This window comes from Pipistrellus hanaki (genome assembly GCF_964339955.1).
Source record: "Pipistrellus hanaki genome assembly, chromosome: 18".
Lineage (NCBI taxonomy): Eukaryota > Metazoa > Chordata > Mammalia > Chiroptera > Vespertilionidae > Pipistrellus > Pipistrellus hanaki.
This window is the reverse complement of record NC_140520.1, coordinates 10130040-10146581: the sequence shown is the minus strand read 5'-3', so window position 1 is coordinate 10146581 and position 16542 is coordinate 10130040. Positions and strand designations below refer to the sequence as shown.

The 16542-nt window shown below is 48.2% G+C and overlaps 1 protein-coding gene across 1 annotated transcript in view; it reads right to left on the bottom strand.

Moving 5' to 3' along the window:
- VTCN1 (V-set domain containing T cell activation inhibitor 1) overlaps positions 1-14960 on the bottom strand; it is a 32975-nt gene extending 18015 nt beyond the window's left edge. Inside the window, exon 1 of the mRNA XM_084866405.1 lies at positions 14874-14960. Within this exon, the coding sequence (XP_084722531.1) occupies positions 14874-14905 (32 nt within the window). The 5' untranslated portion in view covers positions 14906-14960. The remainder of the gene's footprint in view (positions 1-14873) is intronic.
- Between the last annotated feature and the right edge of the window lie 1582 nt (positions 14961-16542).

The following is a 16542-nucleotide window of genomic DNA, read 5'->3' as shown; positions in this document are numbered from 1 at the left end:
TTCTGTGTCTTTCTGCAGCACTTGAAATGAATTACGAAATGGTATATTGTGCTCCTGAAAACCCTCACATTCTATAAAATAACACTATAAAGGTAGCAGGGCTGATGGAAAAACAAAGTTAAGGTGAGGGCAGATCACTAAAAACCTATGTGACTCTGTAATGGGCCCCTCACGGAAATGGTAACTGGTACCTCGGGATAACGTGCACAGCCAAAGTAGGCAGTGAGGTAGGGCCAGAAGCTGCTTCAGGGATGTTCAAAATGCACAGGTCCCTGGCTGGGTGGCTTGGTCGGTTGAGTGACATCCTGTACACCAAAAAGTTGTAGGTTTGATCCCTGGTCGGGGTGTGTACGGGAGGCAACTGATCAATGTTTCTCTCTCACATCGATGTGTCTCTTTCTCTCTCTCTCTCTCTCTCTCTCTCTCTCTCTCTCTCTCTCTCTCTCAAATTAATAAAAATACATCCTTAGGTAAGGATTAAAAAAAATGCACGGAAACAACTGAGCAGAAACTCTGACTTAGGGTGCTGTGAGCCAGTGAAGTCGGGGTACAGAGGGAAGTACACCCTGGGATGTGCAAGGCCAGGATGTGCTTCTCGGGGGACAGTGCTCCCAAAGCAGGTGCTCATTTTTAAGAGAAAAAGAACCAAAGAACTGAAAGCCACACGGAGCCCTTCCAAGTGAAGCTGACATTCTCCTCTGCTGTCTCAGCTCCCTCGCCTTGGGAAGATGCATGTGAATCAACACTACTTCCATGATACAACTGTCCTCATTCCCCGGTGTCCCAACCATGTATGAGCTAATCGGTGCTACAGAGACCCATTCTGCCGCAGACAGGCTGTTACTGGGTTACCAAGAAATAAACTGGGATAGAGATACCTATCTTTTTAGGACAAACTTTCATTGTCCCTGAGGTCCATGAGGTCCATGAGGTCCACGAGGATAAAACAAAAACACCAATGCTGATCGGCATGCTGTGGGTGACAGTGCTACATATACATACGGTGTCTCATTCATTCCTTCACTCAGCAGTGCCATGAGTAAGCATGACTATCATTGCCTTTTTACATGTGAGGAAACTGAGGCTTAGCCTAAGTAACTGACCAAACTCTCACAGCTAGGAGGTGTGAGAACCAGGTCTCAAACCCAGGAGTAAAATGGATGAACCCGTGCTCCTAAGAACCATACTTCTAGAAAGAGCCACATGTGGCAGGCAGGAGGCCATCAGTTCAGAAGGCTTCCCTCATCCGCATCCCGCTTAGCTCCCACAGCTCCATTTCAGAAAACAAGGGCTCTGGATCTGCTCCAGGACATAGCGCTCTCATTCTAGAAGACATAGGGCCTCTTTGTTCCATTCAAACAGAAATGGTTTCTACGTTCTCCAGTGTTCTTGCCTCCGTCTCAAACACTGACAGAACCGAGAGGTGCCGCATTCCTAGTATAGATCATCAGCCTTCTTCCACTGTGTATCCCATAAAGGATTAATGCTCTGAAAGCTAGCTGATATGAGCAAATGTGTGATTTATCTGAATAAGTCCTACTTTAAAATTAAATATACCAAGCAGAATATTTGAGTAAGTCAAGTAAATGTTTGAAAACAAACGTATTACTTGATTCTTAAACTGATGAAGTGACTAGGTTTATAGAGGAATGCTGAAAGTGAAGACATTGATTTCAGCCTGTCCAAAAAGTTACTCTCTCTCTATATATATATTTTTCCCCATAAAAGGAGAAAAGGCATTATTTTTAAACACTATGTGGAACAGAGCATGTGTTCTGTAACAAATTTTTAAAATATTGATTAGTATGGGTTTTAGGTCTCTGAGACGCTTAGATTATTTTCTACTCATTATTTTCCCCCTGAAGAATCTTTTATTTTCTGTGGAGAATGTTTCCTCATCTCTACATACCTCTCCTTTTCCTCTTTGTGTTGGTGAAATCAAGGCCAGCTTTGATCCGGGGGTGGGAGAACATGAGCATGAAGGGTCAGGAAGAGATGAACATGGAGGTGCCATATGGGCCTGTTCTCCATCACTCTGTAAGGACTGAAGCCAGTAGGTGAACATTCTAGGCGGTTAGGCTGAGCTTTATGTACAGAGAAGCTTTCCAACAGAGCTCTCTGGTACTTGCCTGAGACCGAAGAGTTACATCATTAGATGTGTGTGTACAAACAAGGGCTGAGCAACCACTTAGGGAGAGATGTGGGCAGGAGAGAGTTTCTGGCACCAGGTTAGGTTGGGACGATTTTGAAAAGTTCCTTTCAAATGCCGTTAGTTGTATGATTCTGTACTGATATTCCCTGTGATTGCCTCCAGCCTTGCCCTGGTCATAGTTAGGTATTCTGATATGGTGCCTAAAACCTTGGTTAAGAACTTAAGTGATAGCTGATATTAACTGAGTACGTGACCTTGTTTATCTCATTTATTCCCCACAACAACTCTATGCGATAGGTACTGTCCTCTTTGCTTTATGGATGGGGAAACTGAGACCTAATATTAAGTAACTTATCCAAGGGCTCATCCCCAGAGAAATTAGAGCAGGATTGGACTTGGGTCTGAGACCCCCTCCATGGCTTTCATTATTATGCTGTATTTTATGTAAATCCAACGCTTTGTAAATCCCCGGATTCAGATCAGTTCCCAGGCTCATGTTCTGTACAGCCGCACCTGTGGAGGGTCAACACGTCCCATTTTACAGTGACTGAAGAAGTCCGTCTGTCAGGAGGGATCTTTTGTCTGAGACTCTGGAAGGAAAGCTAGAAGGAGCGTCTCGGCTGGAAAGACACAGACGATTAATAAATAGACACCTTCCCCTGAACAGTATTTGAGTCTGCGGCGGAGCCATTCCATTATTTTCCTAAGCCTGCTCTGTTTATAACTGCTCCCCCGATGTCCCTGCAGCGCACGCCGGCATTTCATCAGCCTCGTTTGCTGCTTCCCAGAAGCACAAGCAAAGCGAGACAGAAGTCCACGTGAGGGTGATTACCCGGCCTTTTCCTAATCATACCTCATTTTCCCGTCCTCCTTATTCTCACTGCAGAGAAAAAAAAAAAAAAAAAAAAAAATTTCCAGAAGATTCCTTCTGCAGTGTAACATCCTGTCGTGTTCAATAGCACACACGCTTTAAACCCTCTCTGAACCTCCCACGAAGTGTCCGTCCTGCGAGAAGAGCTGGGTGTCCCCTGAGCAGCCTGTGTGGTCTGGACCGAAGCAGCCTAATGGTTAAATCTCCCAAACTGGAGTTTAGGACAGATTGCCAGGGGTGCTCCCAGCACCTGCAGTGCGGTTTGGCTGCAAAGGAGCCCTTCCTTTTCAAACTGGCTGCTGTCAGACACAGCCCCCTCCCACCTGCCTCACCTTGTCCGCTCAGCCCTGCCCACCCGCCTCCTCAGGCCCATCGGGGCACTGCTCAGGGACAGCCTTGTCATCTCTGGAATGGCACTGCCATCTCCCCTGCCCCACCCTTATCAGCTCCTCAGAGAGCCTGGCATTCTCCTAAGGAAGCCTCCGTGGGGGCAGGGGGCTTCATACCTGGGCAGCACTGCACTTGACCCCAGACCTGTGTCCGGATTAAACACTGCTGTCTCCACAGGCCCGTTGTAAGGGTCCCAGGAAACCAACTATCAAGGTATAAATATCAGCTGCTATTTTGAATTGTAAATGTTGATTCTTATTTTTACCCCTTCTCCCTCCCCCAGATGTAAATGACTTCTTACTGCTCACAAATTCAAGTTCAGACTAAGCCTAGAAGTTAAGACTCTCCCCACATACCGCAAGCTGTCTGTCCAATGCTTCTCCCCTTCCAGAACCCCCTGTTCTGGTCAAGCTGACCCGTGTTGTCCCCTGTCACCCTCTGCCTAGAACATTCTTCCACCTCCTCTTGGCCACCCAAAGCGGACCCTATTCACAGCCTGGCTTGGCTCCGACTTGCCCCTGACGTCACTCCTAAACCCAGCCTGGAGCTTGCTCCTTCTCTTTCCTTGGTGGATGAAAGGGGTTGGGGGCGGAAGGTGCATCTCCGAAGGCTGGGCTCCACTGAGAGAGGAGAGCCAGGCACTGGGGTTTGGTTTGGGATGGCAGCTGGGAGGCGGGAGCTGGAACTGAGAAGCTCTGATGGGGAAGGACAGGACAGCCTGTCTCTGGAGAGAGCACATCTCCATGCACTCTCTCTCCCCATCAGTCACGGTGATCTGGGCCTCGGGCAGGTGGACAGCCCCCAGAACCCTAGTGATCTGTGATCTAGATGACTCAGCAGCGCCCTAAAGCACGGTGGCTGATTGATTTGTCGCCCTTTTGGTGCCTATCGGAGGCCTGTGCTGTCATTGATGACACATGCTCGGGCTGCCTCCTCTCAGGAAGCCTAGCCCTGGGTCAGTTCGGTGAGTTCATTAATAAAGCTGGAAACAAGCACATGTCACCCTCTGAGCTCTTCCCCACCAAAGCACCTATCCCTGTCGCAGCAGTCTGATGCCTGTGTTCTGAAATGGGAGACAGGGTCCTGTTTGTGCGCCCAAGGCTTCTGTCACTCACTCTCTTCACTTCCGTGACACCAGAAAATCTCCCCACTGAAAATGAAAAGCACACCAGCAAATCTCAGAACCACAGGGATACGTTTGCGGCCTTCCCAAGGTCCTACCTGGAGTCCCATGGCAAACCCTCATCTGCTCGGACACGCGTTCTCGCCTTTTAGACGTGGGCACCGTTCTGCAGGGCTGGCCGGGTAAAGCTTGTGAGGACAGAGGAGGCCTGGACCGCCTGAGCCGCACTCATCCACAGACCCTGAGCTGCCCACACCAAGAATGGTTCTGAGACCCGAGGCAGGGGAGATACCCCTGTTCCAGGTCCAGAGCCATCCTTAAGGTGAACTCCTCCGTGGACCTGTCCATCTGTTACAAACACAAAGGAAATTCCCCTGGCCTTCCTGGAGTCTGTACCTGCCCCTACCCTGGAGTGAACTTGAACTCAGGGCCTCCTTCTGATTTCACGCCCTGCTGCTTGGTCCTTTCCCTCTGGTCCCACCTGAGCTGCAAAGCACCAATCTTCACTCTCCTGTAGATTCGTGGTTTCGGCAATCCCCTCAGCAGGGGTCCTCAAACTTTTTAAAGTGGGGGCCAGATCACGGTCCCTCAGAGAGCTGGAGGGCCAGACTATATGAACTACTAATTCCTACTGTAACACCTCGGCTGCGCTCACTGCCCAAAAAACCTGGCGGGCCCGATCAGACTCCTCTGCGGGCCGCATGTGGCCCGCGGGCCGTAGTTTGAAGACTCCTGCCTCAGAGGGACTCCCAGCCAGTTACTGCATGCAGGAAGGTGCTATTGTGCTCTCTCGTAGGCACCCCAACTCCTGTCCTGGACCCTGTGGGCACCCTAAACCACTGTGGCGCAGGGCCTGGCGATACCAGGGATTGGTTACAGGGCTATTCTAAAACACAGAATTCTGTTTTAACTTTTACACATCCAGATAGCATATGTTAGTAAAAGCTTACGATTTAAATCTAAAGTATTGATTTGAGCATAAAAAGTGAAGAATGCATAGTAATTCCAAAAGTTTAAAGAGTTTGAACACATATATATAAGCTCAAGAAAAGTTTACATAAATTTGTAATCACCCCATTTTTTTAGCCCCATTTCTGGCCTCCTACCTCCATTCTCTTATCTATTTTTAACTACTTTGGGCCCCTAATTATATCAGGCTCTTTCTTGCCTTTAAGCTTTGCTTATGCCCCTTTTCCATGGTAGGAACTTAGTAAATGTCTGTTGAATAAGCGCTCCACCTTAGAGAATGCTTCCCAGTGTGTCTAGCAGATAGTATTTAAAACTTTTTGAATTAATGAATAAATTAAATGGCCATGCAGTGTTACCAAGAGCAACGAGCTCATTTGTAACTTTTGAGTGGCCATTTATGGGAGGAATTCTCATTTATCTTCCTCCTTAAAGGAAAATAATATTTTATAAAACTGTGGTGTGTGAAATCTTCCTGACACTATGAATTATTACAGAATGCCCTGGAGAGTTGGAAACGGAAGACCTGGTTGGCTGCGGTCAGGAAGGGAACCTGGAGAAGGAATTAATTGGTAACAGCTATGCTTGAGTCCTCGCTAAACTTTAGCCATTTCAGTCATTACTCTCAACAAATGACTTTCAAAATAGAGATATCCTTCCAAAGAAAAAAGGAGCTTTGCAGGGAATGAAAATTTAAATTTTAGCAACAGTGCATAGAAATATCCTTAAAAGAAGTAATAATCTTACTAAAAATGTTTAACATGCTGAATAAAAAAAAAACCCCCACACGCATTTTTGAACACTTAGTTTTGCTGGCAAGAACAAGGAGATTTGCAGAGGCTAAAAGTGAAGCAAAAAACATGATTCTCTGCAGATAAGAGGGAACTGAACACAGTGTCTGTCTATGAATTCCACTGACAAAAGAGCTATCAGAACATCAGTGTCACAGCAAGGGCCCACACAAGCTGGAGAATCTAGTTGGAGAATCACATAAGCTAGAACCCTCCACTCCCCTGAAGGCACTAGCCAAGTCAGATCTTGGCTTACATTTAACCTCATTTGGTCTTAGTTCTGTATTAGAAGAACACTCCCTGAGATTTGAGGTCTGAATTTCCAGTGCCTCCAGTCTTGAAGAACCCCAAACCAAAAATTAAGTCTACAGTGTTCCTAGTTGGTGTAGTTCAAATGCTTAATAGAAGCAAAAGCAAAGGATCTCTGAAGAAATGCATTCTCTACCCAGGCCTCAAAGAATTTCAGCAAATGAAACTTCCCAAAATACAAGCTTATAATAAAAAATCCCTAAGGGTACAAGAAAAAAGGCACCAGGAACAGAATAAAGGAAAAGGCTTCATATATTGAAACCATTAGGTACAGAATATAAAATAAGCCTTCTTAATGTGTTAAATGAATAAGGGAATGGAAAGCTTGAATATGGAACAAAAGATTAAAAAAACTGACCAGATAAAGATTTGAAAAAGAGTCAAACAGAATATCTAAGCAATGAAAAATAAATAATTGAAACTTAAAACTCACTGGACACATTAACTAATAGATTGCATACAACTGGAAGAGAGAATTGGTTAAGCAAAAGAGTTGAAATATTAAATATTAAAGAGAAGGTAAGACACACGAAGACCAAAATAAGAAATTTTAATATTTATATCCAATCAGAGGTCCAGAAAAACAGAACACAGAGTGAGAGAGAAGCAATAAATGAAGAGAAAAAGACTGAGTATTTTTTAGTATGTATGAAATATCCCAATCTTCAGACTCAGGAAGCTCAATGAATCATAAGTAGGTAAATAAAAAGAAAACTACAAGACACTTCATAGTGCAACTGAAGAAGAACAAAGCAAAAATCTTAAAAGCAGTGAGAGAGAGAAGACAGATTGCCTAGAAAAGAATGACAACTAGACTAATAGCTTACTTTTCACAGTAACAAGGGAGGCCAGAAAAATTATGGAATTATGTCTTCAAAGAAAAGGAAATGCGAGACATAGAGTATATCTATAGAACCCAGCAGGTATTGTAGACTGTGATGTGACATGGAGAGAATACAGCCCCCACCATTAAGGCTTCATGCCCAATAGTCTACTAGGTGATGCTCTAAAAACTGGAGAGTAAGATGGATGATTTCTTCATGGGATAGAGTCAGCCTTAATGGTCATCCAAAGGATTTGTTTCAGGCATAATAAACAACTTGGAGAAACAAGTCATGGACAAAGCTGTGCTGTCCAGAGGTCTAAGCGACCAGGAACTTCAAAGAGATAGACCAAAGGAAGCTTTGCTGGCCAGCATAGTGTGCCTGAAGCCAGGCAGCACTGGGCGATTCACTAGGCCCGTGGTTGGCAAACTCATTAGTCAACAGAGCCAAATATCAACAGTACAACAATTGAAATTTCTTTTGAGAGCCAAATTTTTTAAACTTAAACTTCTTCTAACACCACTTCTTCAAAATAGACTCACCCAGGCCGTGGTATTTTGTGGAAGAGCCACACTCAAGAGGCCAAAGAGCCGCTTGCCCCATGCACGGCATTAGAAAGGCAGGGATGGCAACCCGCCATTCCCCCACCAGACCAAGAGACTCACATACAAGGGGACAGAGGTCAAAGTTAAGGTTCAATGAACTTATCTAAAAATTTATAATGAGGAAACCAGAAAGAAGTGTTTTCTATTTTGACTTGTGTATAGTTTTTTCTTTTTTCTTTATGGTTTTGTATTCTTTATACTTGAATTATGTGCTAGCTGGTAGGGACATTGGCAGGTACCACTATTTTTTTTTATTTTTTTTTAATGCTTAAGGCATTATTTTTGAATTTGAAGTCAGAAATATTTGAGGGTCAGTGAGGGAACTACCTTCTTTACTTGGTGCCTTTCTTTATAATGTGTATAATTTCTGTTACACTGTGCTAGCAAATGCACTAAAATGTTAGTGTCCCCTCCTGCTACCAAGCAGTTAAGACCCATCCAGAACCAGGGTGACTGTGGATACAAAGTGTGATTTATTTCAAGGTCAGAGAGATGAAGAGTAAGGTCTCCCTCAGAGACACTTAGAGGCAGATTGTGTTAGGGACTGAGATCCCTATTAGGCCTGAGAGCAGTGCCTCCCCACTTCTCCATTGTCCCAGAAACTGGTTAGCTCTGCCTCTCATAACATACCGAGAAGAACAAGGCAAAAGTCTTTAGAGCCGTAAGAGAGAAAAGAATGGAGATGAGAAAAGAATCAAAGCTGGTGCCCACGAAGCTGCACCAGCCACGTCAAATCTTGGCTTAGATTTAAGAAGTTAGGATAAGAGGCTTTGTTAGTTTCATATTCACAATGTTTTTAATTTCCTCTTCTCAGACATATGGCTCTGGTGCCGGGAGAACAAATTCAAATTGGACTATGTGTCTAGGTTGCTTATAGGTCTCCTCCCTGCTCCAGACTAGCTTAGCTCGCCTCCAAGTTGTAAGCAAATTAGATGAGCACCTTATGAACTAGGAAGATGATAACATCCTAAAAGGATGGACTAATTAATAATTATAATAATGAGAGGGCTGTCATAATAATACACTGTGTTTATTTAGTATCTGTCACTTGAGGAAAATGGGGTGAGCCACTGATGTCACCTCATGAACCCTCCCCATGAACCTAAGAGAGAAAAGGGCAGAGATTCGTTACCAAAAAAAGCCTCTTTGGTGGAAGGTTAATCATGGGAGGCTTACTGTCGAAGGGGAAGCTCTGAGAACTGGGATGACTTTGGATGCAAAGAGGAGCGGGCGCCCCGTGAAGGAGACCACGGTCTGCCCGTTTCTCCTGGGCTCAGCCCTTCCTCCTGCCCCGGACCCCCTCATTACTGTGCTTGCTTTCTGTTCATGCCCTCTGTTTTTTTGTGATTACTTCAGTCCCTCGTTTCCAAAAGTGTGCCCTGTATATAAATAAGTATTATGTTTAAAAGAATTACATTTTCATAACATTGGGTCAACCACAATCAAATAGATTCCTCTAGCTTTAGGACTTTAATATGCTCATTGCATAGTGAATGTCCCAGGGGAGTATATGCTAGGCTGAACTGTTTGAAATAATCATTTCTGTAGGTCAAAATCAATCAAATGTTGGCAATTTCATATGGTCCAGCCAATTACTATTCAGGTCTCCCAGCCTCGCTTGACTACAGAACTCCGGGAGGAAATTCTGTTGCAGAGGCGGTGTCCCTGAACTCACCTTGGGAAACAGTCTTAGACACTGAAATACAGACTATCCTGTGCCTGGACCCATGATGTTCAGATGCAACAGGATAATGGGCTGAGCGGGTTGTGAGAGATGGAGGAATCCTGCTAGGCCCCCGGGTGGGCGGAGCTTCCAGGAATCCTCCACCCCATTGGAAGTAGGGAGATGCGCATTACTCTATAGTTACACCTGTTGCAGTGGTAAGGCGCAATGATGTTCTTAGCTATAAGATTGCTTTAAAATATTTAATTTAGTACACCTAGCTTCCGTAGAAAAAGCAGATTGAGAAAGGATACACACTCTACTAATAACTATGTGAGATGATTTGCAGTTGGGTTTGAAAAGGGCAGAACCAAAAAATAGTCATTTCCTCTTTTTAAAATTTTCTCAAATGTTACTATATTGCTTTCAAGTGAAAAAAGAAATCATACCAGTTGCTCCTTAAGCTCTGAGTCCGTTCCAGAATATCGTCTGGGAAAATCCCACTGTATCCCCTCCTCTTCTTTGCAGCTGGGAGAATAGCATCAAGGAGCAGATGGCCTCCCAGCCAGGACTTTGGTAAATTAGGTTCCTCTGGCCACCTCACTGAGCTGGCTGGGGTCAGTTACCTCAGAGATGGACACCTCTACCTGCCCATCCAGATGCAGGGCTGGCCCAAAGTATACAGGCCTTCCCAGGGGCAGAGCTGAGATTGCACCCAGAGGGCCTGGCCTCAGACTGTGCTGGGATCCTCATCACCTCTCTCCACCATGCTCAGGAAGATCAGAACTCAGACAGTTCTTTCAACAAGCAAGTTTGCTGAGAAGGAAGAGATGGGGAGGGAGCTGGAGAGGTTTGGGGGCTACGAGAGGGTTATCCTTTTAAGATAGAAAACACTGACATGTGGGTTGCCTGTGGACGGGGATAATAGAGTAGCAAAAGAGAGATGGATGACGCTGGCTGGAGGAAGTGAAGCGGGGTGGACCAGGACACAGAGGGGTCACCCATTGATAGGAGTGAGGTTTGTCCTCTGGAGCCGGGAAGGGAGGCAGGGGAAAGGGCCCAGATGAGGGCAGCAGGTGGTTTTGGAAGTGCACAGATGAAGGAGCACCTGTCTGCAGGCTCCTGCTTTTTCTGTGAAGGATAAAGCAAGACGGTCACCTGAGACTGTGCTAGGGGAGGAAGAGAAGAGCATTGAGGAATGGCCACTTGGGGGATAGGTGGCCGTGGTGACAGAGAAGAGTACATGAGCAGCTCATAGGAAGCTAAAAGAGACAAGTTAAGACCTTTGGATTTTATGGATGCTGCCTGTGTTTCCGAAGTCTTTCATGGTTTTTATTCTCTGAAGATTTCTATTTAAAATCTGCAGAGAAAGGAAGAGGGAGAGTGCCTGTCCCCCCCCCGTCACTGTGGCACTGAAGGGATGTCAGTCTGAAACATCCCAGGCGGGTAGTTTGGGATTGTGGAGCGCCGCTACAAAGACAGATACAACCTGCGTTTCGTACCTGCAGGAGCGCCATGCTTCTTCCTTGTCCTCAAGGCTCATCTGTTCTCTCCTAAGGACATTTTTTAAGGAGACATGTGGACTGGGGAATGATCCTGGGTGAAATGTATCCCCCTATAGCAGTGGTTCTCAGCCTTCCTAATGCCGCGACCCTTTATTACAGCTCCTCACGTTGTGGTGACCCCAACCATAAAATTATTTTCGTTGCTACTTCATAATTGTAATTTTTGCATAATTGTTATGCATCATAATGTAAAAAATCTGTGCTTTCCGATGGTCTTGGATTACATCCTATGCTTCCCCTGAGGAGTCAAGGAGCCCAAGAGAACGCTAATGCAGTTGACCCCCGACCCTTCACTGTGCCCCTCAGTTTCCGACGCAGTGGGTCTGGAGGGCGGGCCTGAGAATGTGCATTTCTATCAGGCTCAGGTGATGCTCCTGCCTCCAGCCAGGAGACCGCACGTGGAGTTTTGAGTGGGTTGCCACCTCAGTCAGCCAAAGATTTCCCCTTCTGTCCCAGAACAAGGAGTAGGAAGTCCACTGAAATCCCCGAATTTGGACACACAGGTCCCTTAAACCCAGCTGCTCCTGTTGGACTTGTCATGCCTCTCCCTCCCACCAAGTCACTTTGTTATTCTGTAAAACCAGTGGAAGGGAATGATTGAATAAGCATAGCTAACACATAGAGGCCAACGAGGTACAAGGTGCTCCTCTGAACTCTTTACATGTATTAACTAATTTGGTTTCCATGGCAACTCTAGGAGGGAGGTGTGATGAGCCACATTTCACTGCGGAGGGAATGAAGATGCAGGTTAAGTAGCTTACCTGAGGCCAGCCAGCTAGGAAGTGGAGAGCTGGGATAGGAACCCAGGTCAGACTAACTCCAGTGTCCACATTATCCCCACTTCTGCATATGTCACAGGTAAATGTGGATGGAGCGTTGGTCTCTCAGATCTAGGGATCCTTGATGTTTGGGTAAATCGTGGTCAGCTGAGGCCCAGCACCATTTTGAGCTGGGGTCACCAGGCAGTATGCATATGATCATTGACAAAGCTCTGTTCTGCCCACTTTTAACTGCATGACCCTTGAGCAAGTTGCACAAATTATTTTAACTAACCCTATCCTATTCTGTCCCATTCCTTGGCCTATAGTGTCCTTCCCGCCCTTCTTTCCCTGGATCACTCTAACTCATCTTTCAAGACTTAGCCCAGCCCTCACCTGACTCAGGAAACCTTCTTTAAAGCCTCAACTTAGGGACGTTGCATCCTGCCCTGACTGTCTCATGATTTATGAACCACATTATGGAATGATCTGTTTAGTAGCCTTTTTGCCCATTAGCCTATAATCTTGTCCATGGCTTAATCATCTTTGCTCTAGTATCTAGTGCAAGGCCAGCACATAGTAAGTGCTCAGTTAACGTTGTTTACCAGCATGTAACCCCTTCACAGCAGAAATCATGACTCTTCCACCCTGAGACTCCTAGCAGCTACTCAACACATGTTCCCTGGGAGAGTGCTATGCCCTCTGACAGCCATGATGAAAAGGGGAGTATGGTTTTGACCACACAGCTCATAAATGTACCACAGAGGTCAGGCACAGTGGAAACTGCCCTCCAGCATTCCATCCTTAAGTGGCATGCATGTGAGCATGAGGTCTGGAGGTAGTGAGCTCTCTAGTCATTATTTAAGAGAACGATCCATTGGGCCTGCAGGCCCTCTGATTAGCTCTCCTACACCACCAATGGTCACCATCACCTCGCCAATAAGAATCGCTATGGATTAAGGAAATTATGGCAAAGACAGAGGGTTTGTTAGGGCCAAGGGTAGATACCAGGTTTCCTCAGGACGAGCTTTGTTGATCCAGCTTCCCACCAAGCCTGCCCATGGACCCTCTTCCTGGGGGCCTCTTTGCACAAGGGATCTGCTGCCCCTGTGGCTTATCTCTGCCTTTGCAACTGTAGAGCCAGAATAGCTGACCTAGGCCAACAGGATGCGCCTCTGTCTATCCCAGTGGTCTCCCAAGCCTCCTGCAGAACCAGTCAGGCTGGTTGCCATGTGTTGTTAGAAAGCCCACATATCTGTCCCTGGAACAACAGAGCCGTCTGTGGAAGGGGGAGTGTGCATATCTATGAGACTGTGGCACAGTGTAGAGGGAGGAGCTGGGGTGGGCCGGGAGGGGGTGGGCAGGGCACTCTGGACAGAGCTTGGGTTTCAGAGTTCAGAAGAGTGGATTTCAAAGCTGCCCTGCCTCTTACAGGCTGTGTGGCCTTGAGCACATGACTTAACCCCTCTGAATGATAATGAACCCTCACAGGCTGTTGTGAGGAGTGAAGGAGGCTCCTGTGCTAATCAGGCATCTAGCCCAGGGCATGGGGAGAGAAGCGCTGGCACAACACTGGCTCCTCTGACGTGGGTGCCGTTGGGGACATTCTTGCAGATAGAAGAATCCAAATGCCCCCCCCCCCCACACCTGCTGCTTCTCCAGTGAGGGCCGTCCTTGCAGGGCACAGAAGGGGAGTGCTGGCCCCAGCCCTGCCCACCATGCACTACCCCAGCACCCGCTGCAGGACTGGCCACTTCAGGCGGACACAGTGAGGGAGCTGACCTTTTGTTTTAAGAGAGAATTTTCTAGGCTGCCTCTGGGAAGCAGTGCTCTCTCAGTCTCTTCCCAGACTTCTCTGTGAACCTGAGGTTTTCTCTCCCCTCTCCCTTTTCTTCCTTTCACTGGAAAAGACACAAACGACCCCTAGAACCAACGAGCACCGGCCTTCCTACACACTGGCAGGAGTTAGGACGACATGGAATCACTACTGTTTCTGGAAAACCCTTCCTTTCCTTTCCTTCTCTTTCCTCCCGAAAGGGGAACAGAGGCAACTAGAGGTGGCCGGCGCACGGAGCCACAGCGAGGGATGGGGCTTCCTTCATCCTTCGGCTCGGGGAGTTAGGCTGGGCCCAGGCATCCTCCTCCTCCAGCCCCTGTGGGCTCTCCATCCTCAGCTCCCCAGCTCTGCCTGCACAGCAGCATTGCACACGCCCACTCCTCTCCCGCTCGCCACCCCTAACCGCATCCCAGTCCCAGGGTGGGCCGGCTCTAGCCTCTTACAAAGGCCTTTTTTTCTCAGCAGCAGCAGGGTCCCTTCTCCAGCGAGCCCCCAGGAAGACCAGGGACCCCGTCCTGGAGTGGGGAGTGGAGGAGGGTTGGTGTGAATCCCTCAGCAGTGCAGGGACATCACACCCAGAGAAGCGGCAAAGCATAAGCAACCCCGTTCTTTATCCTGGGAGCTATGTACAAAGTGCCCCTCCTCCCTGCCCCACACCTCAGCCATCATCAGCCATCGATTCTCTTCCTTCCCACCAAGCATCTGTACCATCCCGCATGGTATCCCCATAAGAGCCTCGGTGCTCCCAGTCAGGCACACACACTCCTTGGTGCAGAGCTGCCCCAGCAGGTGTCAGCCCTTCATGGCAGAAAACCAACCCAACCTTGAACAGGTGCCCCACGTGTCTGGGGTGTTATGTCAAGTCAGGTTCAGTTAGGTTCTTGTCCCGCCAGGCTCCTGTCAGCCCAGGGCTGGCTCAGATACGGATGGGGACCTATGGGGCAGCCTGGCCGTCTCAGCACCCCCCAAAGCCCCACCCCTGCCCCCTCCACCCATAGAGACAGAGAAGTGTGCACTACCTCCAGAAGATGATCTGGCCCAGGGACGCCATGGCGCGGCGAGAGTCCCTTCCCCTGTGCTGGCGCCCGGAGACGCAGCTGCCTCTGCCCTCCTGAGTGTGACTCGCAGCCAGCGGGCGGGCGCTGGGCTTAAATAATGAGCTCAGGCTGGGAGTGTGCGTGCAGCGGCGGAGGCTCAGGTATGAGGAAGCAGCGCTGCTGTGCAGACAGACACCCCTGCAGGCACACAGGCTGCTGCTCCCAGCCGCCAGGAGGCCAGGCCTGCGGAGCTGCCTCTCCAGGCCTTGACCCGAGAGACAGCAAAGCTTCCCAGACCCCCTGCTTCAGGGCTGGTATTCGGCACAGGCCTGCTCCTCCTGACCCTGGGATGATAGAGATTTAATCTCCAAGTGAGAAAGGACTGGGACCACTCAAGGAGTCAGGGCTCTGCCGAGAAGCTGGAGGCTGGCATCCCCAGGCCGGCTGGGTCCCCAGGAGGGGCCTCTCGTGGAGGAGGGTGGTGCTGAGGGACCTCAGGAAGGCTGTGGGTCAGAAATGAGGAATGCTGAGTTTGTCTCCCAAGACTGAACTCGCCTCAGGCACAGAGATTGCCCAGCTGGTTTTCCTCAGTGAAAGTGGGGGAGGAGGGGTGCGCGGGGGGGGGGGGGGGGAGGGGGGGCCGGAGCGGGGGCAGGGGGGCTGCCCTGCTCACCTCACAGCTATCTCGAGACTCAGGAAGACACCGAATGTGCCCTGCACAGGAGCCGTTGCTGTCGGGTTAGGTTAGAACAGCTCGTCTGTGACATCCCCAGCACCCAGACTTCCAGCGGGGACATTCTTGAGGCATAAAGCTGGCTCCCTTCGTATTGTTCCCCCCCCCCCCACACACACACTCATCCCCTGGAGGAAGACCAGGTAGTAAACCTCCACCAACTGGACTGGCTAACCTGTGTGGAAAACAGCTGCCTCACATGCCACAGTGCCCCAGTCCAACACCTGTACGTCGTCACCCTCTACTGTCTCTTCCCCTCGCCCCACATCCCCATGCTCCCCAAATCTCCCGATTCGTCCTCCTTGTACCAGTTTGCTCTGGCTCCCATAACAGAGGCCTGCAGACTGGGTACCTTAAGCAACAGAAAGTTACTTCCTCACAGCTCTGGAGGCTGGAAGTCCAAGATGACTGTGTCTGCAGGGTCAGTTTCTCCCGAGGCCTCTCTGCTTCGCTGGTAGACAGCCGTCTTTCCCGTGTTGTCACGTGGTCTTCTTCCTGTATGTCTCTGTGTCCAAATCTTACAAGCAGAGCAGTCATATAGCATTGGAGCCCTCCCTAATGATCTTCAACTTAATGACCTCCTTATAGACTCTCCCGTACAGCCACAGTCTGAGGTACTGGCGGTGAGGATTTCAACATAAGAATTTTTTTTTTTAGAGGAGGACATAATTCTTTTCATAATACTCCTTTATGCCTCCCAAAGCCACCCTCTTCTCTCTATCCCCACTAGGACCACCTGCATTCAATCTCTCGTCGTTTCCCATTTGAAGTGAATTATTAACGAGTCTCCTATTTCATTGGCCTGCTCTCAGTCTGCCCCTCTATATGTCAGTCTACCCACGTCTACTGGAACGATCTTTCTAAAATGCAAGTCTGGCCGAAACCGGTTTGGCTCAGTGGATAGAGTGTCGTTCTGCG